Source organism: Heterostelium album (genome assembly GCF_000004825.1).
Source record: "Heterostelium album PN500 unplaced genomic scaffold PPL_scaffold8, whole genome shotgun sequence".
NCBI classification, from domain to species: domain Eukaryota; phylum Evosea; class Eumycetozoa; order Acytosteliales; family Acytosteliaceae; genus Heterostelium; species Heterostelium album.
In genome coordinates, this window is record NW_008805070.1 from 278,303 (window position 1) to 305,370 (window position 27,068).

Consider the following 27,068-nt stretch of genomic DNA (forward strand, 5'->3'; position numbering starts at 1 on the left):
TATTTTAATTTACATTTCCTCTACTTCATCGTCTTGATTCTCTTTGACATCATCATAATCCTTCTCCAAAGCGCTGAGATCTTCACGTGCTTCGGCAAATTCACCTTCCTCCATACCTTCACCGACGTACCAGTGCACGAATGCACGCTTGGTGTACATGAGATCGAATTTGTGGTTGATTCTAGAGAATACCTGTGAGATGGCTGTGGTATTCGATAACATACAGACGGCTCTTTCGACCTTGGCCAAATCACCACCTGGAACGACGGTGGGTGGTTCGTGGTTGATACCACACTTGAAACCGCATGGTGACCAATCGACAAATGAAATGGTCTTCTTTGTCTTCAAGTCGTTCACTGCCTTTTGAGCATCCTTTGGTACGACGGTACCACGGTACATCAAACAGCAAGCCATGTACTTTCCTTCACGTGGATCACACTTGGCCATCATGTTTTGTTGTTCAAAGACGGCGTTGGTGAGTGCACTAACTGAGAATTGTTCGTGTCCTGCCTTTTCTTTGGTGACGACAGGTGCGTATGAGCAGAGCAAGAAGTGGATTCTTGGGAATGGTACCAAGTTGGTTTGGAACTCGTTAATATCGACGTTCAACGATCCATCGAAACGCAAGCTGGAAGTTAGCGAGGAAATGACCTGAGCTACCAAACGATTCAAATTGCTGTAGGATGGACGATCGATATTCAAAGAACGGCGACAGATATCGTAGATCGCCTCATTGTCGAGCATAAAGGCGACGTCGGTATGCTCGAGAAGAGCGTGGGTCGATAACACTGAATTGTATGGCTCGACAACGGCAGTCGATACCTGTGGCGATGGATAGACACAGAAATCGAGCTTCGACTTCTTACCGTAGTCGTGTGAGAGTTGCTGGAGAAGAAGCGATCCGAAACCGGAACCGGTACCACCACCGACCGAGTGGAACACCATGAATCCTTGGAGACCATCGCAGTCGTCCACCAACTTTTGGATACGATCCAGTGTGACTTGGAGATGTTCCTTACCGACAGTGTAGTGACCACGAGCGTAATTGTTGGCGGCATCCTCCTTTCCGGTAATTAGCTGCTCCGGGTGGAACAACGAACGGTATGGACCGGTACGCACCTCATCAATGACGGTTGGTTCGAGATCGACAAAGACAGCACGTGGCACCACCTTGTTCTTATTGGAGGATTCACTAAAGAAAGTACCGAATGAACCACCGGAACTTCTGCTCTTTACTTCATCGGCATGCTTAACGGCTGCTGCACCCTCTGGAATCGTTCCATCACGATTAATACCATGTTCCAAACAATAGAGTTCCCAACAGGCATTACCTACTTGAACACCAGCTTGACCAATATGAATACTTAATTGAATTCAATAAAAGTTAATAAACAAATAATAGATTACAATAGTACTATTTAGTTAAACTTACCTGATAATTTCACGCATTATTAGCAAAAAATAAAAAACGTCGATTTATTGATGAAAATGATAGTGAACTAGCTTGTTTTAAAATTAGATTAGCTTATATTATTATACACAATGAATCTACTTGTTTGATGATGAAACAAATAAATTAATAAATTATAAGTAAAATTAATTAAATTAAAAAAGATATTGTTGTTCAATTTTGTTTTTTTTTAACTTTTAATTGTGCAAATATTAAAATTAATTTTAAATTTTGTTTACTTGTGAAGTTCGCGCCTTTTTTTTAGAATTAATAGGGTGTAACTAAATAAATAACTAAATTGTTTGTTAAATTTAATAAATAAAGTTATTTTTATTTTATTTTTTTTTATTTAACTATCATCATCATCTTCACTTTCTTCTTGTTCGTAATCTGATTGTGATAATCTCTCTATTCTTTTTGTTAGCCAATGAGTTTTCGATTGTTGTAGAATCTCTTCGTCGTCAATGTCAAACTGTGAGTCATTCGAGAGATCTCCGTTGCTGCTACTGCTTTGATACGGATCCTCTAGAGTACTGATGATAAAGTTATCCTCGTTGTTGTAGTTATTATTATTGTTTATGAAACTAAAGTGACGTGATTGTGATCGCAGTAGATACTCACGACGTTCTTCATCGCCAGATTCCATCGAAACATCATAGTCATAGTCTTCTTCTTCATCTGGTTTATCATCATTTAGTTCTCCTCTATCCTTTAAGAATTTAAAGAAGAAGTTACAGTTATTTATATCTTTATTATTATTATTATTACTATTATTATGATAATTATTATTATAATGATGCCGCAGTAGTAACTCTGATAAATTTAATAATCCACCTTCCATATGATTCGTTAATGCCAATATTCTTTTATCATCTAAAATTCTAATTGTTAAACAATCACGTTTTAACATGACCTTTAAATTACTTATATTATTATTATTTCTACTATTGTTATTATTGTTATTATTGTTATTATTAATTTGTAATAACTGTTCAAAGTTATTAACTAGAAATCTATATCCAAAACATAGGTTATCTAGTTTACATTTTTGTTGTAGGCTTGATAGGTCAAGCTTGTGTGTATACTTTGATCCAAGATCCAAGTTGGTAAGTGTAGTTGGTAGTATATCTGCTTTAATAGGTTGAGTATATCCATTACCAAGTTTAAGTGATTTCAAACCAGAGGGTAGTGCATCCGGTTCAAAGATTTGATTGAATATTTCGCTTGAGAATTCAAGATACTCTAACGATGCCGGAAGTATACCGATATGAAGAGGTTGATTATAATCGTTGCCAATCGATAGTTTTGTCAGACTGCTCGGTAGGGATCCCACTTCAAACTCTCTATTGTAACTCCAACCCAATGACAGTGTTCTCAGTGACTCTGGTAGTATGCCCGGTGCAAATGGATGGTTGTATCGTCCACCTAGATGCAACTCTGTCAGCGACGATGGTAATGTATCTCTAGTGAAAGGATGGATATAATCGTAGGACAACTTCAATACTTGGAGTCCGAGAGGTAGTGAATCCGGTTGTAGAGGTTGGCGGTAGTGTTCTCCGAGTTGGAGAACGGTCAAACCAATCGGGAGACAAGCAATTGTCAGCGGTTGATTAAACGTTTCACCAAAGTGAATTGTCCTTAACATTGGTGGAAGCGAGGACGGCTCCAACGGTTGATTGAATTTAAATCCGAAAACAAGTGATTGTAGAGCGGAGGGTAATGAGCCTGGAATCAAAGGTTGATTATAATTCTGACCAAATTGAAGGTGTGTAAGTGTCGCCGGAAGAATATCGATATCTATAGGTTGATTGTAGCCATTTCCAAATTTCAGTGATTTCAATGCACCAGGAAAACAGGAGGGTAGTTTCAGCACCTGATTGAAATGATTTCCAAATGTCAAGTCGATCACACTCACCGGAAACACTCCCGGTACCAACTCTTGATTGAACAAACTTCCGAATTGAACATGTGCGAGATTGGTTAATTGGTATCCAAAACATCCGGGTTTCAATTGCGAATTGAAGCGATTACCAAATATCAGAGTCCTTGTGTTTGGATGATGTAATAGTATGCTGCCTAGTGTTGATAGTTGCTCTGGCGAATCGATTAGCGGTGGTTGTTCTTTCAGTTTCGGATTCAATAGTCTGAGCGACGTATTGATTGGCGAACGAAAATGGTTGAGTGAGATGCTAGCGTTGTTTGTACCATTGATACTCTTGTAGTAGGCAATCGATTCGCGCATACACTCGACATTGAAAAACAAATATCGGTCCACATCATAATACCATTGCCGACACACCAAAACAAAACAAATGCGATCCAAATTACTTTCAAGATACGATATTATATGCTGAAGTAATAATCTAGATAGTTGAACCATTTGCAAAACAAACAAACAACATTGATAGTACTATCTATTTCAACAACTCTAGCATTGACAGCAACAACAAACAATAAAATAAAAATAATAAAATAAAAATAATTACTAGTAGTTGAAGTTGAATTTGGAAGTGGAGGTCTCGAGTGTCTAATCAAAGCAAAGTAGTTGGTATTGGAATTTGTAGTAATAACTAAGATATATCTAGATTTTGATTGATTGGTTGCACTCACTGATTTGATTTATGTTATTGTTATTTGATATTATGTAAACTAAACTTGGTTGAAAAAAATAATGATTGAATAAGATACTAAGCAAAAACGAACCAAACGAATGGAATGAATTTAGATATTTGGTTGGTTGTGGGGTGTCTATTCTATTCTTTTTTTTGATTCTCGATAAAAATAAACAAGTGATGGAAAATTCATTGGTAAACAACAACCACAATAACAATAACAAAACAAATCTATCCAAAAGCAAACCTTGAAAATCATTATAATGATCACACCTGCAGAGATTACAATATGACAAAAACATTATATGATATCAGAGAGATTTTTTGATTCTTTGCATGTTTGTATTTTGATAAAAAAAAAAAACAACAACAAAAACCGAAAAATTTTCAAAAAGTTGTTTTTTTTTTTTTTCACATTTTGTTTACAATTTGGTTTTTTAGTTGTTTTGCATCAAATTTCAAGATTTTTATAAGCCTTAGTTTACATCATTGAAACACAATCAATGGTTTTTTCATATCATCAATTCGTTATCGATATAAATTTAAATCTACCCAATAACTAAATCACAATCAACGTGATTTTAAATTTCATCGTTTTCATTGAATCAATGTCAAAAATAAATAAATAAAGTTTGCCTCAATTCCCAATATCATTGGCATCATACATAAACTAATCTGTAATCGTACATGAAAAAAATCAAAGTAATTTCACATGTAATCTAATCAAAAATAAAATAAAAAATAAAAAAAATAAAAAAAATCAAACAAAATACAACTAATTTGAAAATATATAAATAATTATACTAAACAAAGAAATAGATATCTATTATATTTTTATATTTATTTATAAACCAATTGGAAAAAATTAAACGGAAACAAAATAAAAAAATAAAATAAAATAAAATTGAGCCTGGTCTGATAAAATTGGACTTCACGAAATTCATACTTTCATGATCACCTGTGATATAAAATTTTTTTATTTTCTTCATTACCAAATATTCTTTTATTTATTTAAAATCATTATATATAATTTAATTTAATTTAATTATATTATATTAGTTAGTTTTTAATAACAACAAAAAACATATCTTTCGAAAGATCATCATCAAAGAAAAGTTTCATTTTTGATTGATAATGTTTAATTTAATTTCTAGAAATGTTTTAAATAAGCAGAGATGTTTTATTAACAATGGTGGATCGATGATATCGCGTAGAACATTCGTCACTAAGAAGGACGATATTCTCTCGTTCGACGCTGGCAACGACACTGACAAGTTGATTGAACTTCACAATCGTGTCATTATGAATACGTATGCGCGTGTGCCAGGCATCGTTTTGTCCCACGGAAAGAATGCAGCGGTTTTCGACCTGAAGGGAACCGAGTATCTCGACATGGGTGCCGGTATCGCTGTGAATGCTCTCGGACACAACGACGCCGGTCTCGTCAAGACGATCGCTGAGCAATCGGCCAAGCTAATCCACACCTCCAACCTCTATTACAATGCGCCGGCAATCCGTCTGGCACAGCAATTGATTGGCAACAGCGCGCTCGACAAAGTGTTCTTTGCCAACACCGGAACGGAAGCGAATGAGGGAGCGTTGAAGTTCGCACGTAAACACGGTCTCCAATCGTCGCCCGATAAATACGAGATCGTTGCTTTCACCCACGGATTCTCTGGTCGTTCGATGGGCGCGCTATCCGTCACCCACAAGTCAAAGTACCGTGAAATCTACGGTCCATTGGTGCCAGGCATCAAATTCGCCACCTACAACGATATCGAATCGATGCGTGCCGCAATCGGACCAAACACTTGCGGTGTCATCGTGGAGCCGGTACAGGGCGAAGGTGGACTGGAAGCCGCCACCCCAGAGTTTATGCAGGCGTTGGCAGAGCAATGCAAGAAGAACAACGCGTTGTTGATCGTCGACGAAGTCCAATGTGGACTGGGAAGAACCGGTGAGTTGTGGGCACACGAGCGTCTCGGTGTCAAGCCCGACATCATGACGCTGGCCAAGCCACTCGCCGGCGGAATGGCGATCGGCGCCATTTTGGTGCGCGACCACGTCGCCGGATGCATCAACCCGGGCGACCACGGAACCACTTTCGGAGGTTCGCCACTCGTTACTCAGGCCGGACTCTACGTGTTCCAAAAGATCGTGCAGCCGGCGTTCCTCGAGGAGGTGCGCGCCAAGGGCAGACACCTCAAGGCGAGACTCCAAGCGATTGCCGACAGCGATGCCGGTCGATCGATCAAAGAGATTCGTACTGTCGGTGGTCTGTTTGTAGGTATCGAATTCGACCACGCCGTCAAGGATCTCGTCAACTTTGCTGTGGCAGCACCCAATCATGTATTTTTCATTTCCGCCGGTGACAACACACTTCGTCTTTGTCCACCACTCACCATCTCAACCAAAGATCTCGATAGAGCATGTGATGTAATCGAAGCATATCTAAAGAAATATAATCAACAATCTAAAAAGCAATAATCGATCAATAACTGATTAACTCCACAAAGGATTATTTACTCGGTTAACCAAATAAGCTACAACAAGCAATCAGTTCTCATCAATCACAATCATCATAAGTATTTATATAAAAATTAAATTAAATAAATCTAATTTTAAAATAATAATAATAATAATAATCATTGTTTATTTGCATCATCATAATCAATCAAAATAAGTGAGTGAGCGGGTGGTGTGAAAAATTTGATCATGATGAAGATCACTTTTTTTAAATTATTTATTTTTTCATTTAAATTTACATTTATATATATTAAGATTGTTTATTATTAAGAATAATTAATTATATTTATATATATAGAAAAAAAAGATGTTAACAGAACAATCTATTGCTAAAATGAAGGTGGCAGAGTTGAAGGAAGAGTTGTCAAAGAGAGGTGTGTCTACCACTGGAATGTTAAAAGCAGCATTGGTGGATGCATTAAAAAAGTTTTTAGATGAAACAACAACAACTACAGCAACAACTACAGCAACAACAACAGAATCAACAAAGAAAGTAGATAATAAAGTTATAGAAGATACAACAGCAACAGCAACTACAACGACAACAACAGAAGTAACTGAAACAAAAACTTCAATAAATAATGCCAAGGATGATACAGAAACAGCTTCAGTTGTTGTCGCTACATCAATTACAAAAGAAACTACATCAGATGTTAAAGAAGATTCTTCAGAGAAACCACAAGAAGATAATAAAAATAAGACACCAATAGAAACAAAAACAAATACAGAATCAGAAGTAGTAGCAGAAAAGGAAAATGTGGAAATGAAAGATGTAGAAATTTCAAAGGATAATAATAATACAGAAGATAAGGATAAAGATAAGATGAAGGAAAAGATAAAAGAAAGATTGGAGAAAGAGACAAAAGAAAGAGAGGAATTGTTAAAGTCACAATTGGATAAGAAGAGAAAGGATACAGAGGCAGGTAGTACGACCACCACTGTTGTTGAAAATACAAGTAATTCTACTTCAAGTGCAGAGTCAAAGAAACAGAGAACAAATTCACCAACAACAACAACAACAACTACTACTACAACTAGTACATCACCAACAACTGGTGTATCTGGTACAACATCACCAATACCGACACCAACTAAACCAGTCAGTAGAACATTGATTATCGATAAGTTTGTAAGACCTTTCAGAATAGAGATGGCGAAACAATTGGTTTCAGAGACTGGCGATGTAGAGAAGTTCTGGATGAACGATATTCGAAGTTATGCATTTGTGACCTACGCAACAGAGGAACAAGCAGTCAACACTCGTAATGCACTCTATGGATTGGTATGGCCACCACTCAACCGTTCAAAGTTAATCGTCGACTTTTCATCGGAAGAGGAGTTTGAGAATGCAGAGAAACATCCACAATCCGTTACACCCGTTCTTTTAAGATCATCATCATCACCAAACAACAGCAACAACAGCAATACTACTACCAAATCAAGGAAAGAAAGAAAGAAGGAGAAATTGGCAGCTAAAATAGAAGCAAAAGAAGCAAAAGAGTTAAAAGAGTCGAAAGAAGTAAAAGAGTCAAATAGCAAACAACTACTACAACAAGAATCACAAGGTGATTCATCCAATACTCCTTCATCTTCATCAACAAAAAAAGATAAAGAAAAAGAATCAATTGGTATGTTTATTATTTTAATAGATCATTAATCGCCGCAAATGTACGAAATAATACCTAACAACTTTTACATTGATGATCAATAATTATAGATATGGATAAACTATTTAAAAAGACAGTTACAAAACCACATATTTATTATCTACCGTTGACCGATGAAGAAGCGGCAGCCAGAGACCGAGTTAAACCAAGACCACCATTCTTACTTCCACCATCAGTCGATATCAGAAGAGATAGAAATGTATATACGAAATAAAAGCAAAGCAAATTAAATTAAATTACAATGGATTGATCAAAATTAATTTTATTTCTTTTCAATAATAACTTATCCAAATATGGACATATCAATGTTCTATTTCGTACAAATTGTGAAGGTTCATAAAGTCTGAATTTACTAATAATATATTTATTAACAAATGATCATATGCCAAAGGGGTAAGGCTCTCAATCATTTAAAGATATTTCAAAACAATATCTATATGTTTGCTGGTCAAATCTAATTTTGGCGAAACAACAAAAAAACTCTATGATTGATATAACCTGACAACATATTATTTTTAAAGATTATTAATTTTTGAAAATAACTTTGCTTTAAAAATAATAATAATTAGGTGTTGATTTTATTCCCACCTAGAGCTCTGTTTGATTTTAATAAAAATATTGATTGTCTGTATCATATTAATAGTTGAATTTATTGATAATGATATCATTAATTAAACAACGACAACAATGCATGCCGGTATTAGCATTAACCATACTTATGCTTTGCACTCTGTAAAACATAGTCTACAAATTAGGATTATCGGTATTATTATTAATAATAATATTAAAATTCGTAAATTACATAATCATTATTAAATTAATTAAATTAAATTATAAATTAATGCAAAATGTCTGTGATGATGAAATGATTATTAAGTTTTTCTCACTTTTTAATTTAATTTTAAAATTACTTTAAATTTTTGCATAAACCAATCAAAATTCCGAAATTTCAGACAAGTTTTTAAACCTCAACGACCGGTCCTTTCAATTCATTCATTTTAATTTTTTAATTTTAATTTAATGTATTATGAGTTCAGATAGAATACCACTAAAAAAACTTAAAGGAAATAATAATGATGACGAGGAAAATAAAAATCATTATTTAGAAAATATAGAAAACACCAAAAAAGGTGCTGTAAAAGGTTTTGGAGGAGAACAATCACCTGAAGAAAATGCATTGTTCAGTTTATTAACATGGGATTGGTTAAATAAGTAAGTATAAAAAATTAATTAATCAAAAAAAAAAATAAATAAAAATCATTAACACACATTTAATTTTTTTAATTATTTTAATATAATTTTTTTTATAATCTATTTTTAGATTTGTATGGTTTTGTTATAGAAATGTTTTGGAACAAAAGCATATTTGGAATTTAGCTAAATGGGACAAAGCAGAAACTCTTAATAATAGGATGCGTGTGGAGTGGGAGAAAGAAATGAAAAAACCTAATCCATCCTATACTAGAGCTGGATTTCGTGCATTTGGTATGACCTATCTTTTGGCGGGATTATTCCAGTGTGTTTTTATTGCAGCACAGTTTGTCGGTCCAGAGATGCTATCGAAAATGATAACGTTCATCATGGAGGCGAAATCCAATAAGCCTGGACTAGATCTAAACTGGGGATATTACTACGCTCTAATAATATTCTGTACATCGATGGTTGGTTCCATTTGTCTCTATAAATCCAATATGATGACTGCAAGAGTTGGTGATTATGTAAGTGTTTAATTATATTTAAATTAATTACTATTATTTCATTTCCAGAAAATAAAAAAAACACTAACATTTTTTGCACCAAATTTAGATGAGATCAGTCATTGTTTGTGATGTATATCAGAAATCATTGAGATTAAGTAATTCTGCAAGATCCAAGACATCGACTGGTGAAATTGTTAATTTGATGAGTAACGATGCTCAGAGAATGATTGAAGTGTTTGGTGTTTTGAACAATGGTTTGTATGCTCCTTTGCAATTGGCAGTGTGTGTAGTGTTGCTCTACTTGAAGATCAAATGGATTACATTCGTTGCTCTTGGATTCATGTTGCTAATGATTCCTATCAACAGTGTTCTCGGTAAGCGGTTACTGAATCTACGTAGAGCGTTCGTCAAGTTTACCGATCTCCGTGTGAAAGCCACCAATGAAATATTGCAATCGATCAAAGTTATCAAGCTCTATTCCTGGGAGGATTCATTCACCAAACGAGTGTCGAATCATCGTGACAAAGAGGTAGATCAAATATTCAAATTCACCTATGCCAGATCGATATTGGTAGTTCTCAGTCTTTCAGTTCCAACAATCGTATCCATGTTGGTATTCAGTATCTATTATAAGGTCAACAGCGAGATGAAACCAGGTGAAATATTCGCTGCCATTGCCTATCTAAATATTCTTAGAACACCATTGATATTCTTGCCATTCCTTATATCGCTAGTCGCACAACTTAAGGTAGCAACCAAAAGAGTGACAGATTTCCTAATGCTACCGGAGCTGGACACGCTGAGAGAACCAGACGATCCAGATCTTCCAAATGGAATCTACATCGAGCATGCCGATGTTGTTTGGAATCCAGAGCAAGACGATTCATTCCATTTAGATAATTTGGATGTGCGATGCTCTGGCGCTTCTCTCACCATGGTAGTTGGATCGGTCGGAAGTGGAAAGTCTACACTCTGCCAGGCGATGTTGGGTGAGCTATCCATTCGTCAAGGTTCAGTAAGAACACGTGGATCGATTGCCTATGTTTCTCAGCAGGCATGGATCATCAATGCTTCGCTACGAGATAACATTCTATTTGGACGACCAATGGATGAGGATCGCTATCATCGAGTGATAGAGTGTTGCTCTCTCGAGAAAGACTTGGAGATGTTTCCACAGGGTGATCTGGTGGAGATTGGTGAGAGAGGTATCAATTTGTCGGGTGGACAGAAACAACGTGTTTCGATTGCACGAGCAGTATATAACGATGCCGACATTTATATATTCGACGATCCACTCTCTGCTGTTGATGCGCACGTTGGAAAGCATTTGTTCTATCAGTGTTTCAAAGGAGTATTGAAAAACAAGACAGTTATACTCTCTACCAATCAGCTGCAATATCTACCACATGCCGACCATATTCTAGTGATGAAGAGCAACTGTATTTCAGAGCGTGGAAACTACCAAGATCTGATGAACTCTGAAGCAGAGTTTTCAAATCTTATTAGAGAGTATGGAGTTGAAGATTCGTCATCGACACCAACAAACAGTCAAGAACAAAAGGAGGAGGATGCAGATGATGAAAATGTATCAATTGAAATGGATACAACTGTTACCAATACAAAGGATAAAAATAATAAGAAATATCAAAGTTTACCTACAACAAATGTATCGGAAGCTCAACCCAAAAAGCTAAAGATCGGAGATAATGGTGGAAAGCTAATCAGTCAGGAAGAGCGTGAAGAGGGATCGGTCAGTAATTATGTTTACTTCAAGTATTTCACAGCAGGAGGAATCATCCATTTTATCGCTTCATTTATTTTCTATGCTGGTGATGTTGGATCGGTTATTTTCATGAATTGGTGGTTATCCTACTGGTCCGATTCACAAGCTTCACTCCAAGCCAATGGAAAACACAATGGACTGAGTAATAAGGATTTCCTGTATTGTTTCATTGGAATTGGTTTCGGATCGATTGTCTTTATAACATTGCGTTGCCTTACATTCTATACTTATTGTGTCAAAGTTGGAAGGGTGCTCCACGAGCAACTTTTCCACTCGATACTCTCGGCTCCAATGTGGTTCTTTGACACCACACCGTTGGGACGTATTATCAATCGTTTCACACGTGACATTGACAGTGTAGATAATCTAATATCAACGGCAATGGGTAATTATATTTATTATATGTTGGCAGTCGTTGGAACACTGGCAATCATATCATCGGTCATTCCTAAACTTCTTATTATCTTGGCACCTGTCATTGTGATATATTATCTACTTCAAAACTTCTATCGTCATTCCTCACGAGAGTTACAACGTTTGGTATCAATTAGTCGTTCTCCGATATTTGCTCATTTCTCAGAGACTTTGAATGGAGTTTCCACTATCCGTGCCTACAAATGCGAGGGTGCCAACACTCAAACCAACATGAAGTATTTAGATACCAACAACTCATCTTATCTCCTTCTACAAGCTTGTATGCAGTGGTTAGGATTGCGTTTGGATCTACTTGGTAACTTGATAATCTTCTTTTCCTTTATGTTTGTACAGTTGGCAAGAGACAGTATAGATCTTGGTCAAGTTGGATTGGCACTCTCATACTCGTTGACATTAACACAGTCAGTAAACAAAGCAACTATTCAGGCTGCCGATACTGAAACCAAGCTGAACAGCGTCGAGCGTATTCTCCATTATATCAAAGGACCGAAGGAAGCACCTCAGATCATTGAGAGCAATCGACCAGTTCAAGAGTGGCCACAACATGGTGGAATTGTTTTTGAGAATTTAGTTATGAGATACCGTGAGGGATTGGATCCAGTACTGAAAGGAATCTCTTGTGAGATCAAACCAAAGGAGAGAATTGGTATTGTTGGTCGAACCGGTGCTGGAAAATCATCGATTGTTCTCGCTTTGTTCCGTTTGGTCGAGTCATCACAAGGTCGAATTCTCATCGACGGACAAGATATCTCAAAGATCGGACTAAAAGATCTTCGAAAGAGTTTGTCTATTATCCCTCAAGATCCAGTTATGTTCTCTGGAACACTCAGAGAGAACTTGGATCCCTTTGTGGAATATACCGACGCGGAGCTCTGGGAGTTACTGGAAAGCATTCAATTGGCTGGTGTGGTTCGCGCCAATGAAGGTGGATTGCTATGCAAAGTGACGGATAACGGTGAAAATTGGTCGGTTGGACAGCGCCAGTTGATTTGTCTCGGAAGAGCATTATTGCGTAGACCCAAGATATTGGTTTTGGATGAAGCAACAGCCAGTGTTGATGCTCAGACCGACCAACTCATCCAACAGACGATCCGATCTAAATTCTCAGATTGTACAATTCTCACGATTGCTCATCGTTTGAATACCATTATGGATTCCGATCGTATCTTGGTATTGGATTCAGGTAGAATATCGGAATTGGATACACCAATCAGATTACTTGATAACCCAGATTCCATTCTAACATGGCTAGTCAATGAGACTGGTAATCAGAATGCCAAGCTACTTCGAAAGATTGCCGAAGAAGGAAAATATATAGGAAGCGATTTGACTGTCGATTCAGAAGAAAAGGAAAATTATAGCTAATGAATGACCGCAACAAAAATAAAAATATTATTAATAAAAATAAAAGTCTATTTTTCTATCTTAAACATTAAGAAAACCACCATTTCACATATTTCTTTATAATAAAGTTAATATAGCATATAAGTTTATCTGTCTAAGTAGATTAAACTGTTTCAGATTTGCATAAGCAATTATAGCCAATCACCAGCTGTGATCAAGTGCAACTCCATCCTGATATACTATTTTCATATCAAATCAATATGATATGAATTTATAAAACCAAGAGAGTATATTGACTGATGTTAATATACTTAAACAAAATAATATTTCTTAACAATTTAATAATAAAATAAAAATAGATACCCGAAATATTAAAACTATTCAAGAGCTACAGAACAAATAAAATATATTAAACAACATTATATCAAACCAGAATTCATATTTTAAAGAATTAGAGAGTGTTCAAGATCGCTATGATAAATTATATGATCAAATTATAAAAATAATATCATATTACATGGATCAATAAAAGTAAAACAATTAAAGAACTTGACGATCGATAATGAATATAATACATTTGATCAAATATATGAGAATATCGACGATGGTGACATCTTAATAGCATAAATGAATGAAAAAAAGAAAAAAGTAATCGATGAGATTAATGAATCATATAAGAACAAAAAAGAAGAAATAATAATTAAGAATATAGAAGAGGCAGATAAAAAAATTAAAGGTATTTGATTAACTAAAAAATATACAACAAAAAAAAACAAGTTGAAAAGATGAAAAAAACTGTTTGTAATTGAAAATATCAAAACCCCTGGAGAAATGATTACTACATGGGATAATGTAGAATCGTACTTAAAAACGCAATTAGATATAATGGAAGAGAAAGAAAAAGAGCAAAATGTAAAAGTAAAAGTGGAAGTGAATAATAACTACGATGGTGGTGATCCTAACAAGATTTTAAAAAAACGAAAAAATAAATAATTTATTTACTATTAATTTATTATTTTAATATTTATTTTTTGTTTTAATAATTGGTTGGTCTCTAATAATTCCTTTAACTGCTCAGATATTCGTTTTAACAAGTCCTCGTTGTTACCAGTAGTAGCAGCAGTAGTAAAATCAGTATCTTTTTTCTTGGCGGATGTGGCCGGTGTTATGGAGTATAGTCTGGAACTATAGTTTTGTGGTGTTTTATTGATAAATTGGGTATACCGGGAATGATTGTACTCTTTTTGAAGTTCTTTTTCCGATGGTGATAAGGCGTTCCATTGCTCGAGGGCTTCGTTTTGGGCTTCGAGTAATTGAAGCCATTGGAATTTACATTTTTTTCCAGCATTAACGGCTGAATCATGCAAAGCGATAAATCTGGTAGATGGAAACAAAAAATGTCTATTGTGGGTGACATGGTACTTCACTATCTTTTGACACTTGGGGCAGTTGCCGTCGATCTCCCTACCACCAGTACCAAAAACGGGCTCGATAAATTTCTCTGGCTTCGGTAGTTGTTGCTCGTCAGTATGGTCCGTATTTATATTTGTATTTGTATAATAAGAAGAATGATCTTTAACCATCAAAACTACTGGTATTTATAGCCAAAGATTATTATTAAAGTCATGATGTGCTTTTAGTGAATAAGACTAATAATAGTAATTATTCAACTTTGTTAATAAGTTTAATTTAAATAAAACATTTTAAAACCTGATGAAGAATAAAAAACAAAATAATTTATTTCCCTTCACACACTTACTTTTAATTTTTATATAGTGAGATCTAAATGAAAACATCGAACGCTACTTCAAACAAAAAGTTTGTGATAAAATGTTTCCTGGTATTTGTGGATATAAGAAAAAAAAATGGCATAATCTGTGTAACCGTTTTAGACCAAGGAAAAGTAAGCCTGTGGCCTGTTATTTCGGCCACAAGAATCCTCACTAATGATTCGAGTTATTCATTTAAAACCAAGTAAATATTTCTACAAAAATTAATATATTATTTTATCTCACCTATCTTCATATAGTAGACTACTGAAGGAGATAAATTAATTTTTGTAGAATTACTAGTAATAAAATTCCCATATTTTACAATTTTTTTAAAATTAATGCGCAGGCGAAAGTTGTTGGGAGCCTTTGTTTTGATCCCCTTTTTCTTCCACAATAACTATTCTTTATTAGCAGTCAAGAACAAGAAAGTATACGACCTGAGAGAGTCTATTTTGGCAAATCTGGCATTGGAGAGCGAATATGAGAATGTGTTGATGAAGGCCAAGGAAGTTAAGAAGGCCAACAAGCAAAATGAACAAGCAAAGTCGGCCAACAGAGGAGCCAAAAAGTAATTTGTTAATCTAATCAGAATGAAGCTCGAACATTGTACTTTACACCAACCATAAGGGTGAATCGGTGGACGATCTAGTAGACAGACTTGGTTTCTTCTTACCCTCTTCAATAAATCCCTCGGTGTTCTCTGTCTCAAACTCTCGCTCCTACGGCATTTCCTCTTTGGTCTTTACATTTTTGGTCGGTGCAAAAAGGAGTTGTTGAATCTGTGCATCAGACGAAGGATTCATATACTTGGAGCGGGTACGGATACGATGAGTGTATCAAGTTGACGAACTGTCGAAATACCATTATAGATTTCATTTGCAAGGACGCAGAAAAGAAAGAAAAACTTATTCAATTGTGGGATCTATTTGTGTATCTAATTGAAATCTGTAAAAGCGATGATGTGATAGTAACAAATGAAAAATGGTTAGAATTATCAACAGAATTTGGAAAGCAATACTGTACTCTTTTTAACAAGAATATCACCTCCTACCTACATTTATTCATCGCTCATTTTGGTGATATCTTAGATAGGTTTGGAGGATTGTTGGAGCGTTTGGCAAACTTTGGAATTGAAAATAGGCACAAGTTCATCAAGCTTATTGTTTCCTGTTCAAACTTTCATTTTGCTACTGAAACATTTTACAAGACTCTGTTCGTAAAATGCTATCGTTGGTCGCGACCAGTTTCAAGATCACAAGACAAGGAGAAGATCGATCTCTCTGACCACCAATGGTGTTTGATGAACCTTGTGCCAGTGAAATCCATATATCTCCCAATACCAAGACCATAAATGTTGAAGACAACCTTTCTTCCCGTATAAGCCAGGAAGAGTTCCACGTTTAATAACAAACCAGCCTCCAGATCCTGTGAATGGCTGTGACAAGGTATATTCTAATGTCAATCGGAATTTAGCATATGCCGAGAAACGTAAGAGCCTGATAGTCACCGATATTAACACTGGCGTTTGTTGGAGTGCTAAAGTAGCAAAAAATACATCCTTCAAATCTTACGATGTAACCATTGACTCCATCTTGAGCGAATGACACTCCTTTAACATGCAATCTAAGCATGGATACTACCGTAACTATTGCAAGCACATTATAAAGGTCTTAAGAGAGATTGATGTTGACGAACCTACAATTAGACGACTATTTGACGATAACTGCAGGCGTCTTAGTTTATCAAATCAGGTAAGGCCACTCTCCACGAAAAGTTCATTGCCAAATCCCAAACGATATTTGGAAATGTAGCTAAACAAAAAAGAGTTAGAACATCTACACATGGATTACATGCCAATTTACAAACTTGCCAAATGTTACCTACAATGACGATTGTACTGATACTATACCACATGAAAATCAATGTTCATCTGACCTCGTTTTAGAAATTTATACATCTGATAGTAATAATTCAACAAGTTCATTTAAAAAAATTCTACCAATAAATGTAAACAATAATTAACTTTTAATACAATCTATCACTTTTTGGTATGTATTTATTTGATTTATTTTTTTCTTTTTTGATCTTGGGTCAACTATGGCAACCTATATTTGTAAAAACGGCTATTTTAGATTTTTAGAAAATAATTAAAGTACTATCTAAACTAACCTTATCGATAACATCTTAAAAAAGAGAATATCTTCCTAGTAATTATTAATGTTCCACGGCTTGATGTTTTACTTATTGATGAAATCTCTTTTAACCTCTATAAATGCTATTATATCGTTTGTATTTTCAACCAAAAGGTATATTGAACTTTAATAGACCTAATAATCTAAGGATTTCTTTTCTACAATTGCATCCACCAATCAAAAATAGGATTTTTCTCCATTATTTATGATATTTCTCTTACAACCTTTACTCATCCAAACAAAGAGATCACGATCACTCTTATCTATAGAGATATTTTGTTATAATTTTATTATATCATCAATACCAAGTCATTATCTTCTTCTGGGTAAGATACCTACCTCTTGGTGAGAAGATCGATCTCGATTTCTACTTTGCTGTCTCACTTTCTTTTTCTGGAAAATTGATCCTTTTTTGACATTCATTAGATAGAACATTTAGTCTCTCTGATCTAGCAATGTTCTCGGCTATACAATCTGTTAATCATCATATTTTATTAATACTATCTAAATCAACCTATAAAACTCTTGTTTTAAAATCTTATTATCGAATATAATGAAATATAAACAAAATATCTTACTATTTTGGATAAAAATATATTTTAACATATATTTATTTATTCAATTTAACTAAAAAATTTAAAAATTTCATCTTGGCAATCATATGTAAGAATTTCCACGATCGGGACAGGGTGTAATAGGAATTATTTTTTATTTAATCTCTTGATTTTTTAAGTAGCTGTCTCCTTGTCATTTGCTCACCATCTGGTAGTGTAATTGCTTGTTTGTTGTTCGAAAGTGTTAATCCAATTTCTCGGTAAACCAATGTTTCTGGATTACCTAATCTTAATGATTCCAATAATAGTTGTTGTTTTATCATGCTCAAACCATTTTTGAGAGTGATAGCTTCATATTGAAATAGTGACATTCCTAGGTTATAATAGAATTTATAATTCTTTGGATCACATTCTATTGATTTCAAGTATAGTTGTTGTTGTGTCATTGATTGACCATTATGAAGTGTGATTGATTCACCTCTTGAAAGTGTCACTGCAAGGTTATGATATGGTCTGGGATTGGCCGGATCACATTCTATTGATTTCAAGTATAGTTGTTGTTCTGTAATTGATTGGCCGTTATGAAGTGTGATTGATTCACCTCTTGAAAGTGTCACTGCAAGGTTATTGTATGAGTTGGAATTGGTTGGATCATATTCTATTGATTTCAAGTATAGTTGTTGTTTTGTAATTGATTGACCGTTATGAAGTTTGATTGATTCACCTCTTGAAAGTGTCACTGCAAGGTTATTGTATGAGTTGGAATTGGTTGGATCACATTCTATTGATTTCAAGTATAGTTGTTGTTCTGTAATTGATTGACCGTTATGAAGTGTGATTGATTCACCTCTTGAAAGTGTTGTTGCAAGGTTATTGTATGATTTGGAATTGGTTGGATCATATTCTATTGATTTCAAGTATAGTTGTTGTTCTGTAATTGATTGGCCATTATGAAGTGTGATTGATTCACCTCTTGAAAGTGTTGTTGCAAGGTTATTGTATGAGTTGGAATTGGTTGGATCATATTCTATTGATTTCAAGTATAGTTGTTGTTCTGTAATTGATTGACCGTTATGAAGTGTGATTGATTCACCTCTTGAAAGTGTTGTTGCAAGGTATTTGTATGAGTTGGAATTGGTGGGATCATATTCTATTGATTTCAAGTATAGTTGTTGTTGTGTCATTGATTGACCATTATGAAGTATGATTGATTCACCTCTTGAAAGCATTGTTGCAAGGTTATTGTATGATTTGGAATTGGTTGGATCATATTCTATTGATTTCAAGTATAGTTGTTGTTTTGTAATTGATTGGCCGTTATGAAGTGTGATTGATTCACCTCTTGAAAGTGTCACTGTAAGGTTATAGTATGAGTCGGAATTGGTTGGATCATATTCTATTGATTTCAAGTAAAGTTGTTGTTGTGTAATTGATTGACCGTTATGAAGTATGATTGATTCACCTCTTGAAAGTGTTGTTGCAAGGTTATTGTATGATTTGGAATTGGTTGGATCATATTCTATTGATTTCAAGTATAGTTGTTGTTGTGTCATTGATTGACCATTATGAAGTGTGATTGATTCACCTCTTGAAAGTGTCAATGCAAGGTTATTGTATGTTCCGGAATCGGTTGGATCACATTCTATTGATTTCAAGTAAAGTTGTTGTTCTGTCATTGATACGATTATCTATATAACTTCAGGTATTTTTGATATGAACTATTGGTTTTATCTAAATTTGATATCAAATTAATTAATTTTTGAAATTAAATTTTCAATTTTTGTCATTACATTTGTAAAACCTATTGAACCCAAAATAGTTTGTGGCGACTACAAAAAATGAACAGAAAAAGTGGGTTCAAAATTCACAATCCACAAATTCAAAATTCAGCCCTTAATTCACGATTTTTAGTATGAAGTAATGTCTTATGTTATTTATTTTTTTATTAATTTTTTTTTTATTATAGCAGAAGATTCTTCTGAAAATTATACCCACAGATAAACAATTATCAATAATTACAATGGCGGTGTCGTCAATATATACGTATTTTATTGACATTAATGATTAAAATCATAATAATTAATATGTATATCACAGATAGAAAAAGAAAGGGATGTGGCTGTAAAATATCCAAACCTAAACAATCCACCGACAACGAACCAAAACCCAACAGCCTACCACCAACGAACCAAAGCCGATCACCGAACAAGTGAAGAGTAATTCTAAGAAAAAAGAACCATATAAACTAATAGAAAGCTATTCCACAACATCTAAGACATTGGATAAGGATTCTTTAGAAACAAAAGGAAGTACTATCATGACATCAGAAGGTTGTCTCTCTGGATTTGACGAAACTAATATCTTTAACCGCATTTTTACACCACAACTTAAGGCAAGCATATTGGGAATTAATAAACTTCCATCTATCAATCACTATTATGAAAAAGATTCAATTCTTTATGGAACATTGCAGTTCTTAAACTATTTCCAAACAAGAATATAATATGTTTCTTATTCCAATAAATTACATTTATCTATTTGTTAGATACTATGAGATTAAGAAGTTTTTGAAGATTGATGCTTGATCTTGAAGAATAATTATCACCTAAATTTTCCCAACTATGGATACCGTGTACTCACATAAGAATAGATGAAACAATGATAGCATTTAAAGGGAGATATAGGCATAGGTAAGTACTGTATAAGCCTTCTAATACATTAATGTAATTAAGCGCATATCTCAAACCGTCGAAGAGCTAACTAATAAGGTGAATTCTTTACAGCAAATTAGGGACCAGTCCACGGCAGCCGCCAGGTTTGACATTGAATACGAAATTGATGGAATGACCATTCAATGCCAGAACAAATCAATCAAATGTGAAGGATGTTGCAAGAAGAATCAGACTCCGTACAGATGTCTTATATGCTCTACTCCTCTGCACAGGGATTGCTTTAAAGATCATATTGGTGCTTGTCATTTAAGCAACAACCTAATAAATAAAAATTTTAAAAATGGGGTCAAATTGTCAGTTGGGAAGTTTACAAAAGGTCGTCTGCGTGACTGAGAAAGATATTATTCTTTAGTGGGCTAATACTTGAAATACACTATGTATTAATAATAAATAATGGTTTGATGTATAGTGTGGTCAATTTTTTTGTAACTCATTTATATGGTGCCGGACGGGTGTGCTAATATATAACTACTAATTGTATACGAAAAACTCAAATAGATTAAATGAAATGTAAATAATAGAAAATTTAAATATCGATGGATATACTTCTTGTTTTCTCTTATTTCATCAATGTCTATCTTAAAAAAAGAGAAGAGAAACCTGTTCTTTATAATATAGATACTTAGACTACTTAAGGAGATAAATAATAAATTAATTTTTGTAGAATTACTCATAATTCACATATTTTTCATAAATGGACAATCTGCAAGTTCACATTTTTATTTTTTTAATTAAATTTGTAAATAAAAATATAAATAAAAATATAATAAATATAAATATAATAAATATAATTGTTAAACAATGTCACATCAATGCAATGATCCAAGTCATTCACATGATACCACAGATGGTATTGAATTTAGTTTAAATAGATACATTGATACTGCAAGAGTGACCTGTCTTAATGAAAGAGTAAAGAACTCTGCATGTGACATCTTCAAAGCATGGGAAAATAGATTAGATGAAACAAAGGTTAGTAGTACAATATAGTTAGATCTCTTATTAAATATTCTAGAAAGTTTTAACATTTTTGTTGTTTGTATCTATTTTTTTAGTTTGTTGAAAGCGATGCAGATCAAGAGTTAATCATTAACATACCGTAAGTTTTAATATTAAGAGTTAGTTAGCTAGTTAGTTATCACAACTACTTACTTTCTTTTAAATGTTATTTCTATATATATATATATATATATATAATTTTAATAATTTATTTACTAATTTTATTTATACTTTCTATAGATTCAATGGACTTACTCAAGTAAAGAGTATCATTATCATCGGTGGTGGAAATGATACTGCACCATCAAAGATGAAAGCGTATGTTAAACTATTTCCTTATTCTTTTAATAACAAATCGTTATATTCATGAACTTATACTAACTTATTATCATAATACTTATTGTAGATATATAAATAAAGATAATTTAGATTTCGGAAATATAAATGGAACTGCTGCCATTCAAGAATGGAATTTACATGAAGATTTCGATGGAAGCATTAGTTATAGTACAAAGTAAATAGAAATCGATTTATGTTACGTATATATGTAGAGCCTAATCTAGATTTACTTACTTTACTTTACTTTACATTTTTAAACTATAGAATTACAAAATTCAATAATATCAATTTACTTACTTTATATTTCCCAACTAATTTCGGTGCACCTACCACTAGAATCTATTATATCGGATTAAAAGGAACCTATACAAACACAAAACGAGAGGTAGTAACTGCCGTATATGAGAGCAAACCTCAATTATCTGACCACAAGAATCCAAATGAAAGCTTTGTTGCTAGAGATATCAATTAAATAAATAAAAATCAAATCGTTTTCTCAAACTAACTTTAACTCTGTTTCTGTATTGTATTTTTTTGTTGAGAGGTTTAAGTATAATAAATAAATTAGTTGTCATTTTATTTTTTTTGTTTTGTCGTTTAAATGCATGCTGTACTCCTATGTGAAGCTTAGTTAGCATCGTCTAATAATAAAGTAATATAACATAGATTGATTTGATTGTATCTCGAGATATAAACATTGAATGAATTGAAATTATGATTATGATTAATATTGTTTTGTTTGAATAACTATTTAGCTTTCAATTCGATACCATAACCAATGAAGAATGCAGCGAGTGTTGTTATGGTACCGTTGAGTGTCATGATAAGACCTGACAGCAACCAATTCTTATTCGAGATGTAGCCTTTGACACAACCAAGTAAGAACAATGTAATACCAAACAAAGCGATTGAGATGATAAAGATTGGGTCGAATCCAGATGCTTCTCTATAGTTACCAGCAAATACGAATGCTAACAAAGGAATACCACCACAAACCATAAAAGATGCAAATGTAACAACAGCTAAAAAAAAAGAAAACAACATATAATAATAATATGATTAGCTAAGGTTATATATTTAGGTTTAAAGTTTTGTCAAACAACACAACACTTACCACTTTTAATTGCTCCACTGCTACCTTCTTCGTCTGGTGCAGAACCATGTTCTTCCATCATCATAATAGACATAACAGTTGATTTATATGGGAAGAGAAGCTCTACGATTCTCGCTGCGTCTGCATCTTCGAAACCTTTAGAAATATATACATCTTTTAATCTTGCTTTTTCAATCTCTGGTTCAGTATCGATTTTCCTGTTTGATAGTTAAGTTAAGTAGATATGATATTGTTAGAATAAACATTCAATTCAATTCTATTATATTCTATTCTTTTTAGATATCTTTACTTTTCTAATAGTTTAGATTGTTTTAAGAGATGATCTTCTTCAGCTCTCTCTGATACGTAGTCACCGAATGCCATACCGAAAGCATCACCCAAGAGATTGGCGAAACCGATAATCAAAATGACACCTCTTGTCAAACCAGCACCTGCAGCTGCAGCCACAATAGCAAATGTTGTCATAATACCATCCAGACCACCGAATACAATCGATTTAACTACTTCTCCTGCTTCTCTATATAAATCATAATGATCATCATTATTATTATACGTAACAATAAATTAATAAAATAAACTAACAAACGAGATAGATATAATAATAACTAGTATTTATATTTATAAATACAAACTCTTTATGTTGTTCTTTTCTATCTTCTTCATCGTGAATCAATCTCGATGAGTTGGTATCTTGATTGTTATAGGCTTCTTGTGCCTTCTGTATTCTTGAAGTCATTCTTTTATTCTTCTCTTTTCTTCTTATCTATTCTACCTCTCTATTGATTGATTAAGATAATATATATCTGTATTGGATTATATTATAAACAAGAAAGTTACTACTGATACCAATGACAAATTAATTAATCACACTTTATTCCAAAAATAAAAATTTAAAAAATCCACTATTTATGAAACTGTTTAAAAAAAATCTTGCATGATTCCTTGGAATTTTCCAACCCGACACCAAATAATAAGTAATAGGTATTGACAAACTGTGTTCATTTTAAAGATTTAATTATTGAATATCTCAAATTTAATTTAATAGAGAGAATATTCAATTAATAGACATTTTTGAGGACCATCAAGGAAAAGGTGAAAACTCTAGGCACAAGCACTAATTGGCTCTAAAGAAACCATAACAAGAATCATACAACTCGCTGCAAAGATTCCATTGTTCGGTCAAAATGATGACCCTCCAGACTTCATCACCCAAATCGAAAACACATTCAGAGAGGATCGTATGTATATATATATCTTCGCTGTGTGGTTGCAATTAGCAAACTAAGAACCAACTTGGAAAGTATGCCATCACCGGTATGGTAAATCAATGCATCGATAGTGAAGTAGTGTTTTGAAGGCTTTGAAATGATTACGTAATATTGTATCTCTATGTTGATCTTGGAAATTGACAATGATAGTAACTTTAGCATAACACACGGATTGTTTAAAGTAAATTCCAGTTTGAAAATCAATAAATCAATCAATCTTTCAACTATATTATCTATAATATTTCTATTAAATTTTAAAAGGAATTATATTGTGAGTTGGATATAGAATAACTACTTTATGTTGTTAAATTAATAACAATTTTAAAAATGATTAAAAAATAAAAAATTGTGTGAAGATCAATCAGCCAAATCACCACCAAAAAAAAATAGTCATAAATTAATTTAATTTATTAATATCAAATAAAGATGAATAAAAATAAAGTATGTATATGTTAATAATAATATATATATTTTTATGAAGGAATACTTATACTTATCAATCAATCATTGAAACATCAAATAAGGATCAAGATGATTTAATTATAGATTTACAGGGATCGAAGATCATGGAGTGGCTTCTCGACAGAAAGAAGCTACCACAACACTGGAAGAGAAATGCAGTGCACTTGAAAAAGTTGATTGATGAAGCAATACGTACATCGCCACCAACTAACGTCAAGCTACCAGAGTCACATCGTCTTGATGACGATGATGAAACTGTTGGTCACTCTGATCGTTTGAACTACTTCAAGTGTCAGACGGTACTACAAGATTGTTTGGATGCACCGAACGGTTCCGCTAAAACTCTGTTTGGTGGTTACTCGAACAACGCCACCCAGAAGTGGAACGATGTCATCAAAGCCTATCAAAAAGACTATCTTTACATCGGTGAATCTTGTCAAACCTTTACACAATCTATAAACTATGATATGTATGTTTAGTTAGTTAGTTAGTTAGTTTTGTTTTATCATCATAAATAATAATAGTTATTAATACTTTTTGTTTATCTATTTATTTATTATTATAGACCAAATCTTAAAAAGATTGTTGAGAAATCAACTAGATCATTGGAGGATTATACTCGTAAGGATCAAGAGTATACAAAGTCAAGATCATCTGCACAATCTGCTTTGAAGAAAGCATGTCAAGATCTTGGTATAAAAGTAAGTGATAGTTGTAATATTTTTACTTTTTGACATCTAATCTAATATCGTGTGATATGATCATATAATTATATTTAGGGTGAGAAGATTAGAGAAGAAATCGAAGAGTTACCAAAGAATCTTGAATCAATCTTTGATAGTGTCATTAATTTAGTGAATAACGGTACTTTATTAAAGAGTATCAATTTCTACCGAGAAGTTATCAATGCTACGAATTGTGTATGTACTTTAAATTTAGGTTATTATAATTGAATTAACCTAATATTAATATTTACAACATTTGACAATTAACAACCAATTTCATTTATTGATACTATACTATCAGGAGTTGAATGGTGAATTGCTAGCTTTGACAAACTTTTTGATTCAACATGGAAATATTACACTTGGTGAAAGAGAAGCAATCTTGGATCCAACCTATAAAGTACCAAAAAGAGTGAATACAACAGAGAGTGCACAACAACAGCAACAGCAGCAACAACCTCAATTGAATTTCGATATAGATACTAATGTTGGTGGTGCTGCTGCTGGTGGTATTAATTGGGAGATCGACGATCAACTCACTGCTATTCAAGAACCAGCGGAGATCAAGTGGGACGAAGATTTCTCTGTGATCGATTCCTCCACTTCACAAGATATCGTCGATGACTTCTCGATGATGGATGCCATTGAGATCATCGATGAATCAAACTCACCGGTATTGTTGTCTGCCAGCGATGCATCGCAACAACAAATAACATTGGATGGTGGTGACAACTCTGGTAGCGGTAATACCAAAGTTATTGACAATCCATTCGAATCTATACTTGGCGACAGAACTCTTAGAAACCAATTCCTTGATGAACTGTACGAGTTGGAGATCTTCTTGAAACATAGATCCGTCGAGATGGCTGCACCAGAGCATGTATTCGGTATAGATCAGATCAACGTAGAATCTACCAACTTGGATCAATGTAAACAGTATTTGAAACAAGTCACAGAGATCATCACTCTTATGACAAATCATAAGATTAAACATATTTTAGAGATAAAATCAAGTAAAAAGTAAGATTCAAAGATATTATTTGGATATAGATATAAAATGATACTAACATTCATTATTAAACACACAATATTGATAGGTATATTGATAGACTTGTATTACAATTCAATCAAAAACAAGGAAATATTGCTAAATATACACAGATGATTGCAGATTTGGATTTAAAGAGAAAAGAAGTCAATCAAACATTGACTGAATCACGTAAGAAATTGGATCAACTCATAAAGGATACAAGAGTTCTAAAGACAAAATTGGAAGGTATACTTGTAGATGTTTTAGATGGAAAGAAAGCAAATCTAATGATACAAAATGTATTCTAAAACAAACAAGCTTTTCCAGAAGTAAATAATAATAATTTGCAAAAATAAATTTAATT

The 27,068-nt window shown here is 33.5% G+C and overlaps 13 protein-coding genes across 13 annotated transcripts; 8 read left to right on the forward strand and 5 right to left on the reverse strand.

Moving 5' to 3' along the window:
* Positions 1–9: 9 nt before the first annotated feature.
* PPL_07758 (tubulin alpha chain) lies at positions 10–1,449 on the reverse strand (the record flags this gene model as incomplete). The annotated part of the gene is made up of 2 exons (XM_020578592.1): positions 10–1,363; positions 1,433–1,449. The coding sequence occupies 2 exons, from the start codon at positions 1,447–1,449 to the stop codon at positions 10–12; spliced, it is 1,371 nt and encodes a 456-aa protein (XP_020431461.1).
* A 350-nt stretch (positions 1,450–1,799) lies between these two features.
* On the reverse strand, positions 1,800–5,184 carry PPL_07759 (FNIP repeat-containing protein; the record flags this gene model as incomplete). The annotated part of the gene is made up of 3 exons (XM_020578593.1): positions 1,800–2,463; positions 2,536–2,793; positions 5,147–5,184. The coding sequence occupies 3 exons, from the start codon at positions 5,182–5,184 to the stop codon at positions 1,800–1,802; spliced, it is 960 nt and encodes a 319-aa protein (XP_020431462.1).
* A 78-nt stretch (positions 5,185–5,262) lies between these two features.
* Positions 5,263–6,549, forward strand: argD (aspartate aminotransferase family protein; the record flags this gene model as incomplete). Its single annotated transcript, XM_020578594.1, has 1 exon — positions 5,263–6,549. The coding sequence occupies one exon, from the start codon at positions 5,263–5,265 to the stop codon at positions 6,547–6,549; it is 1,287 nt and encodes a 428-aa protein (XP_020431463.1).
* Positions 6,550–6,895: 346 nt separating this feature from the next.
* Positions 6,896–8,245, forward strand: PPL_07761 (SAP DNA-binding domain-containing protein; the record flags this gene model as incomplete). The annotated part of the gene is made up of 2 exons (XM_020578595.1): positions 6,896–8,216; positions 8,238–8,245. 2 exons carry the CDS (start codon positions 6,896–6,898, stop codon positions 8,243–8,245), a joined length of 1,329 nt encoding a protein of 442 aa, XP_020431464.1.
* Positions 8,246–8,307: 62 nt separating this feature from the next.
* Positions 8,308–8,791, forward strand: PPL_07762 (uncharacterized protein; the record flags this gene model as incomplete). The annotated part of the gene is made up of 2 exons (XM_020578596.1): positions 8,308–8,454; positions 8,777–8,791. The coding sequence occupies 2 exons, from the start codon at positions 8,308–8,310 to the stop codon at positions 8,789–8,791; spliced, it is 162 nt and encodes a 53-aa protein (XP_020431465.1).
* A 491-nt stretch (positions 8,792–9,282) lies between these two features.
* On the forward strand, positions 9,283–13,704 carry PPL_07763 (uncharacterized protein; the record flags this gene model as incomplete). The annotated part of the gene is made up of 5 exons (XM_020578597.1): positions 9,283–9,467; positions 9,577–9,973; positions 10,062–12,468; positions 12,658–13,437; positions 13,646–13,704. The coding sequence occupies 5 exons, from the start codon at positions 9,283–9,285 to the stop codon at positions 13,702–13,704; spliced, it is 3,828 nt and encodes a 1,275-aa protein (XP_020431466.1).
* A 256-nt stretch (positions 13,705–13,960) lies between these two features.
* On the reverse strand, positions 13,961–15,100 carry PPL_07764 (uncharacterized protein; the record flags this gene model as incomplete). Its single annotated transcript, XM_020578598.1, has 2 exons — positions 13,961–13,988; positions 14,610–15,100. The coding sequence occupies 2 exons, from the start codon at positions 15,098–15,100 to the stop codon at positions 13,961–13,963; spliced, it is 519 nt and encodes a 172-aa protein (XP_020431467.1).
* A 203-nt stretch (positions 15,101–15,303) lies between these two features.
* Positions 15,304–17,311, forward strand: PPL_07765 (uncharacterized protein; the record flags this gene model as incomplete). The annotated part of the gene is made up of 6 exons (XM_020578599.1): positions 15,304–15,491; positions 15,701–15,734; positions 16,173–16,584; positions 16,763–16,863; positions 16,918–17,040; positions 17,120–17,311. 6 exons carry the CDS (start codon positions 15,304–15,306, stop codon positions 17,309–17,311), a joined length of 1,050 nt encoding a protein of 349 aa, XP_020431468.1.
* An 882-nt stretch (positions 17,312–18,193) lies between these two features.
* PPL_07766 (tetratricopeptide repeat protein) lies at positions 18,194–19,711 on the reverse strand (the record flags this gene model as incomplete). The annotated part of the gene is made up of 1 exon (XM_020578600.1): positions 18,194–19,711. The coding sequence occupies one exon, from the start codon at positions 19,709–19,711 to the stop codon at positions 18,194–18,196; it is 1,518 nt and encodes a 505-aa protein (XP_020431469.1).
* A 162-nt stretch (positions 19,712–19,873) lies between these two features.
* Positions 19,874–20,538, forward strand: PPL_07767 (uncharacterized protein; the record flags this gene model as incomplete). Its single annotated transcript, XM_020578601.1, has 3 exons — positions 19,874–19,945; positions 20,133–20,251; positions 20,292–20,538. 3 exons carry the CDS (start codon positions 19,874–19,876, stop codon positions 20,536–20,538), a joined length of 438 nt encoding a protein of 145 aa, XP_020431470.1.
* A 1,030-nt stretch (positions 20,539–21,568) lies between these two features.
* On the forward strand, positions 21,569–22,577 carry PPL_07768 (PITH domain-containing protein; the record flags this gene model as incomplete). The annotated part of the gene is made up of 5 exons (XM_020578602.1): positions 21,569–21,739; positions 21,823–21,866; positions 22,007–22,084; positions 22,173–22,280; positions 22,370–22,577. 5 exons carry the CDS (start codon positions 21,569–21,571, stop codon positions 22,575–22,577), a joined length of 609 nt encoding a protein of 202 aa, XP_020431471.1.
* A 275-nt stretch (positions 22,578–22,852) lies between these two features.
* On the reverse strand, positions 22,853–23,955 carry PPL_07769 (VIT1/CCC1 transporter family protein; the record flags this gene model as incomplete). The annotated part of the gene is made up of 4 exons (XM_020578603.1): positions 22,853–23,127; positions 23,220–23,416; positions 23,509–23,736; positions 23,852–23,955. 4 exons carry the CDS (start codon positions 23,953–23,955, stop codon positions 22,853–22,855), a joined length of 804 nt encoding a protein of 267 aa, XP_020431472.1.
* Positions 23,956–24,153: 198 nt separating this feature from the next.
* PPL_07770 (CDK5RAP3 family protein) lies at positions 24,154–27,012 on the forward strand (the record flags this gene model as incomplete). Its single annotated transcript, XM_020578604.1, has 7 exons — positions 24,154–24,193; positions 24,350–24,461; positions 24,969–25,418; positions 25,515–25,650; positions 25,729–25,869; positions 25,976–26,694; positions 26,772–27,012. 7 exons carry the CDS (start codon positions 24,154–24,156, stop codon positions 27,010–27,012), a joined length of 1,839 nt encoding a protein of 612 aa, XP_020431473.1.
* Positions 27,013–27,068: the final 56 nt, after the last annotated feature.